Raw genomic sequence first — 6,191 nt, 5'->3', positions numbered from 1 at the left:
AACTCATTAGCATATTGGGCCACACCCCTGACAGCACAGCTCATTAGCCTATTAGGCCACACCCCACGTTACCAGAACTATGGTCATCCAGCCACACCCACCTTTTGCTTGTTATCCTGTTTACCTTGTTTGTTGTCAAACCAGGGCTCTTTTTGGAGCAGGAACTTCTTTGCATGTTAGGCCACACACCCCTAAGGTAGCCAATCCTAATGAGTTTCTGCTGTTGGGTGTGGCCTATTATGCTAATGAGTTCCTGCTGGGCGTGGCCAACTTGGGAGCCAGCCGGAACTCTGTTCTTGTGCGTTCCTGCCCAAAAATATCCCTGTTCTGACCAAGGCTCCCTCTAAGCTGTGGAATCTTATGAGCAAAAATTATACTTTGTGAGCTACTGGCATTAAAGTTGTGAGCGAGCCATTTGGCTACTGCATAAATTAGTGTGCTCTGGAGCCCTCCTTCCTGAGCGAAGGCAAAAATGTATGAGCTGGAGGCTAAAAAACTGTGAGCTAGCTCACACTAACTCAGCTTAGAGGGAACACTGGTTCTGACCAAGGCTCCCTCTAAGCTATGGAGTCCTGTGAGCAAAAATTCTACTTGGTGAGCTGCTGGCATTAAAGTCGTGAGCAGGTGATTTGGCCGCCACATAAATTAGTTTGCTCTGGAGCCATCCTCCCTGAGCGAAGACAAAAATGGGTGAGCCGGAGGCTAAAAGACTGTGAGCTGGCTCACACTAACCCAGCTTAGAGGGAGCACTGGTTCTGACCACCCCCACCCCCCGCGTGTTCTGGCTCTCAAGAGCCACCTCCCTCCCTCAGCCAGTTTCCCACAACCTTAACTTCCACCAGAAAGGCCAGTAAGTCGAAACCCATGTTTCTCTGGGTACCGGATTCTCTGCCAGCCTCCGGGTCGCAGAAGCAAAAACGTATCCAGCGTCTCCCCCGGGTAATTGTGATCTTGCGCCGCACACCCACTCGACGGCACCTCTTCAGAGAGCGCGTTTCTCCCGACGCAAATCCCCTTCCCAAGGCCTCAGGTGGCTTTTGTCACCGTGAACCCCTCGCGGAAGTCAAGGCCCCACTCTTTGAAACCCGCTCCTTCCCCAGTACCGACGATGCATTGTGTTTTTCTGGTTTCGGAAGCCGATTTCAGTCGGCTCAAGTGCTGGGAATGGCCTTGGCCACCCCAGGCGGATGCTTCAACGGGGCCTTCCCTGGGCTGGTTCCAAGGATGTTCTTCGCTTGACAGCTACTTCTCTTTTCCCCCCCCCCCCCCAACCAGGTGGAGTCATAGAAGCTTTCCCGCCCTCCGACAGCGTCACCAACCTCACGGTGGATATGCTGATAGAACCGACGGGCGAGATCACCATGGTTTCCTTGGGGGACCAGATCCACGCCGATGGTCCCTTGCGATCGTCAGGAACCACCTTCCCACAGGCTTCCGTAGAACCCGGGGTCCTGAACTCCCTGTGCTCGAAGATCGGGGAGGCCTGCAAAGCCAGAGGAGTGGTTGGGTACTTCTCCATCGACTTTGCAACATTCATCCATCCCCAAACGATGGGCCAGCAGGTAGGCCGATGGAGCAAGGTCTCCATTTTTCATTGCAGTCCTAACAAACGCCCTGGATATTGCTTCTGGTTTTCTTTTCTTTTTTGCAAAGTGGAAGAAGGTGTCGAAAGCATTATTATTATTCTGTGGTCACTCATTAGTCACTGGGTAGACTAATGAGATAATTCCGTTTGATGCTAAGACATTTTAGAAGCTGTGAAGATGGCAGTCAACCTCTGAATCCCAGTGTGAGGAGGCAACACCAGGCCTCGGCCTCTCTGCCCTGTTGTTGGCCCTCCAGAGGAATGGGTTGGCTGCTGTGTGAGACAGGATGCTGGACTAGATGGACCCTCACTGGTCTGATCCAGCAGGGCTTTTCTTAGGTGCTTCTCAGGGGAAGGCCTCGGCCTCTCTACCCTGTTGCTGGCCCTCCAGATGAACTGGTTGACCACTGTGAGACAGGATGCTGAACGAGATGGATCCAGCAGGGCTCTTCTGATGTTCTTCTCAGGGGAAGGCCTTGGCCTCTCTGCCCTGTTGCTGGCCCTCCAGAGGAACTGGTTGGCCCCTGTGTGAGACGGGAGGCTGGACTAGAGGGACCCTCACTGGTCTGACCCAGCAGGGCTCTTCTTATGCTCATATGAAGCCCTTGGCCACTCTGCCCTGTTGTTGGCCCTCCAGAGGAACTGGTTGGCCACTGTGTGAGACAGGATGCTGGACTAGATGGACCTTCACTGGTCTGATCCAGCAGGGCTCTTCTTAGGTGCTTCTTAGGGGAAGACCTCGACCTCTCTGCCCTGTTGCTGGCCCTGCAGAGGAACTGGCTGGCCAGTGTGTGAGACAGGATGCTGGACTAGATGGACCTTCACTGGTCTGATCCAGCAGGGCTCTTCTGATGTTCTTATGAAGACATTCTTTATACCATATATACACCGTTGGCATGATTCGCTCTGATTGCTAAATTGGAAGGGGTGTGTGTGCCAGAATCATGGAACAGAGCCAGCCTTGCTCACGACTCCATGACTGTGATCCTGAACTTCATACATGCAGCTTCACCAAGGGCAGGGGCCCATGCGGTATCTTCTACCGAGAGGTAGGCGTTCTTCTGGCAGTTGGTCCAATGCAAGCTAGGAAAAGGAGGGGTGCAATATCCAATTTGGTGTAGTGGTGAAGTGTGCGGACTCTAATCTGGGAGAACCGGGTTTGATTCCCCACTCCTCCACTTGCACCTGCTGGATGACCTTGGGCAAGCCATAGTTCTGATAAGAGCTGTCCTTGAAAAAGAGCAGTTTCTGTCAAGAGCTCTCTCAGCCCTGCCTACCTCCCAGGGTGTCTGTTGTGGGGAGGAGAAAGGGAAAGGAGTTTGTAAGTCGCTCTGAGACCCCTTTGGGTAGTGAAGGGCGGGGTATAAATCCAATCTCTTCTCTTCTTCTTCAAAACTGTCACTGGTTTTTCCTGGGCAGATATTTGCATGTGTGTATCCTTCCCTCGTCTTCATGTCCTTGGCAGGATTCAGGTCGAGTTTCTCTCCGGAAGTCATCGTGGCTCTGTCCTCACTGAAGCCCTCTTTGTTCTCTCCTCTCATTCCTGTCGGCTCTTCTTCCTTTCACTCTTCACCCAGTTGTTCTACCTTGCAATTTCCTACGTTTCTCAGCTTGTGCCACAACTTTAGCATTACTTAAGCCGAGGGTTTTTCTCTCCCCCCCCCCAACTTAATTAGATATAGAGGCAATTAATGATGCCATCTGTCTTGTTGTGAGAGAGAGAGATTACACCAAAGATTGTGCTTCTGAAAGCATTATTTTTTGGCAAACTAGAAATCCTATTAGACTTGTTTGAACACTCTCGCTCTAATTTCCCAGTTCCCCGTTTTAGATCAGTCGCTCAAAGGCTGAAATAAATTCTCCAGAACTACTGTACGCTGAGGCATCCTTGCAGAGTTATACTTTACAGAAAGTAACGCGTGATGTGCGCTTGCTTTGCTAAACCTAAAAATTAAATATATCATTAAACATCTGTTACCAAGCACTGTCAAACGGGAGCTTAAATATCTTAAAATCCAGGGAACTGTCATAGCGATATGAATCTGTTAATGGAAACGCAGCTGTTCTGGTGGCGTAAAATGGCCAGATTTTTACTCGGCGTTCACAACTTTTTAAACGGGCAGACATGGGCACTGCCATTTTGATGGGGTGGGTGGGAAACTAAGCTGTGGAGTCTTCTGGGCAGAAATTCTACTTTGTGAGCTGCTGGCATTAAATTGGTTAGCAGTGATTTGGCTACTGCATAAATTAGAAGAGAAGAAGAAGAGAAGAAGAGATTGGATTTATACCCCGTCCTTTACTCGGAGTCTCAGAGTGGCTTACAGTTTCCTTCCCCTCCCCACAACAGACACTCTGTGAGGTAGGTGGGGCTGAGAGAGCTCTCTCAAGAACAGCTCTTAGAGAACTATGGCTTACCCAAGGTCATCCAGCAGCTGCAAGTGGAGGAGTGGGGAATCAAACCAGGTTCTCCCAGATTAGAGCCCGCACACTTAACCACTACACCAAACTGACTCTGGAGCCCTCCTTCCTGAGCTAAGACAAAAATGTGTGAGCCGGAGGCTAAAAACCTGTGAGCTAGCTCACACTGACTCAGCTTAGAGGGAACACTGCTGGGAAATACTCTCATTGGCAGCTGGTTTGCGTCAATCGCTCAAGTGTTTGCTTAGAGCAGGGGTCTCCAACGTGGTGCCCTCTGATCCCTTTTCTTGTGCCCACCAAAGTGTTTTCAGAAAGTGGGTAGGGCCAGGTGAAGCTCCGGCCTAGCAGGACTTGTGATTGGCCCTTGGAGATCTCATGGTGTTTGAGTGGCAGCTACTACCACGGTGTTGGATTTTTCCTCCCTCATTCCTCTTTCCCAGTGTATTTTTATGAATTACTCCTCTCCGTCTCCGGAACTGAGGTTTCCACCTCCCACAGTAGCCATTTTGTGGTTGGCTCTGTTCACCCAGGGGCAATTTTGCGGTTGCGCCCACCTCCAGTTTGGTGTAGTGGTTAAGTGCGCGGACTCTAATCTAGGAGAACTGGGTTTGATTCCCCACTCCTCCACTTGCACCTGGCTGGATGACCTTGGGCAAACCATAGTTCTTTCAGAGCTGTCCTTGAAGAAGAGCAGTTTCTGTCAGAGCTTTCTCAGCCCCAGCTACCTCACAGGGGGTCTGTTGTGGGGAGGGGAAGGGAAAGGAGTTTGTAAGCCGCTCTGAGACTCCTTTGGGTAGTGAAGGGCGGGGTATAAATCCAATCTCTTCTTCTCTTCTTCTTCCTGCACTTGCACCTGCTGGATGACCTTGGGCAAGCTGGATGACCTTGGCCAGCAACACCCAGGTGTGTGTTTTGTTAACAAAGCCCCCCATTGATGAAAGTCTCCCCAGGCAGAAGCTGGAAAGGTGGGATATATACAGTTTCAAAAGAAATAAAATGAGAAGAGCAAATCTGACCCAGTCCCACCCACAGCCCATTGCTAGATGGCCCTCTTTGATGGTGACGAAAACCAGTCCAGTGCCGCCCAGTTCTACTTTCCCGGGTAGGGAGATGGCTCTCGAAAGTAGAGCCCCGGAAGTGCCCACCTAGCTGCCGGCTGCAAGACATCTGCTGAGTTCTTCGGGAAGTGGTGAAAGAGCCCGCCTCCCCCTCCGGCTTGGGCTCACATTTGTTTATCGGTGTCAAAAATACTTTATCCTGCCAGAGGGGCTCGAGGCAGCTCACAAACAGATCACATAAAACAACCCGTACAACAATCTATAAAAAACAATTAAAAAGCTCATTACAAATGGGTACGATCAGCATCCAGAAATCAGCAGTAAAGCAGCAGCTGCCAGCATTTTTACCAGAAGCTGTCCTCGATAAGGCTCTCCGAGGTGCCTTCCTAAAGGCTAGCAAGGTAGATATTTTTACTGCCTTCATCTTGGAACGGTTGCATCCCACCTATCTCCAAAAGGGTCGAAGGGGCTGGCAGAGCAATCCATAGAATGATGCCATAAAGAATGATAAATCAATAAATATTAGCTTTTCTTGTTGTTCAGTCGTACAGTCGAGTCCGACTCTTCGCAACCCCATGGACCACATCATGCCAGGCCCTCCCGTCTTCCGCCGTCCTCCGGAGTTTGCTCAATTTCATGTTCGTTGCCTCGATGACACTGTCCAACCATCTCATCCTTTGCCGTCCCCGTCTTCTTTGACCTTCAGTCTTTCCCAGCATCAGGGTCTTCTCCAGTGAGTGCTCCCTTCTCATTTTGGTTGCCAAAGTATTTGAGCTTCAACTTCAGTCTCTGGCCTTCCAGGGAACAGTCAGGGTTGGTTTCTTTTAGGATTGACTGATTTGATCTTCTTGCAGTCCAAGGGACTCTCAAGAGTCTTCTCCAGCACCATAATTCGAAAGAATCTATTCTTCAGCGCTCGGCCTTCCTTATAGTCCAACTCTCGCAGCCATACATGACTACTGGGAATACCATTGCTTTAACCATGTGGACTTTTGTTGGCAGGGTGATGTCTCTACTTTTTATCATGCTGTTTAGGTTCGCCATCACTTTCCTCCCAAGGAGCAGCCGTCTTTTAATTTCATGGCTGCAGTCACCGCGTGCAGTGATCTTGGATCCCAGGAACGTGAAGT

At 50.4% G+C, this 6,191-nt stretch overlaps 1 protein-coding gene across 1 annotated transcript in view; it reads left to right on the top strand.

The window, feature by feature from the left end:
* Window positions 1-6,191, top strand: part of IQCH (IQ motif containing H) — a 129,100-nt gene that overhangs the window by 90,686 nt on the left and 32,223 nt on the right. The window contains exon 17 of the mRNA XM_015414596.1: window positions 1,276-1,562. Within this exon, the coding sequence (XP_015270082.1) occupies window positions 1,276-1,562 (287 nt within the window). The remainder of the gene's footprint in view (window positions 1-1,275; window positions 1,563-6,191) is intronic.

Source organism: Gekko japonicus, unplaced genomic scaffold, assembly GCF_001447785.1.
Source record: "Gekko japonicus isolate JY-2015 unplaced genomic scaffold, Gekko_japonicus_V1.1 scaffold698, whole genome shotgun sequence".
NCBI lineage: Eukaryota > Metazoa > Chordata > Lepidosauria > Squamata > Gekkonidae > Gekko > Gekko japonicus.
Note: the sequence above shows the minus strand (reverse complement) of the source record. Positions and strands in the feature narration are given on the sequence as shown.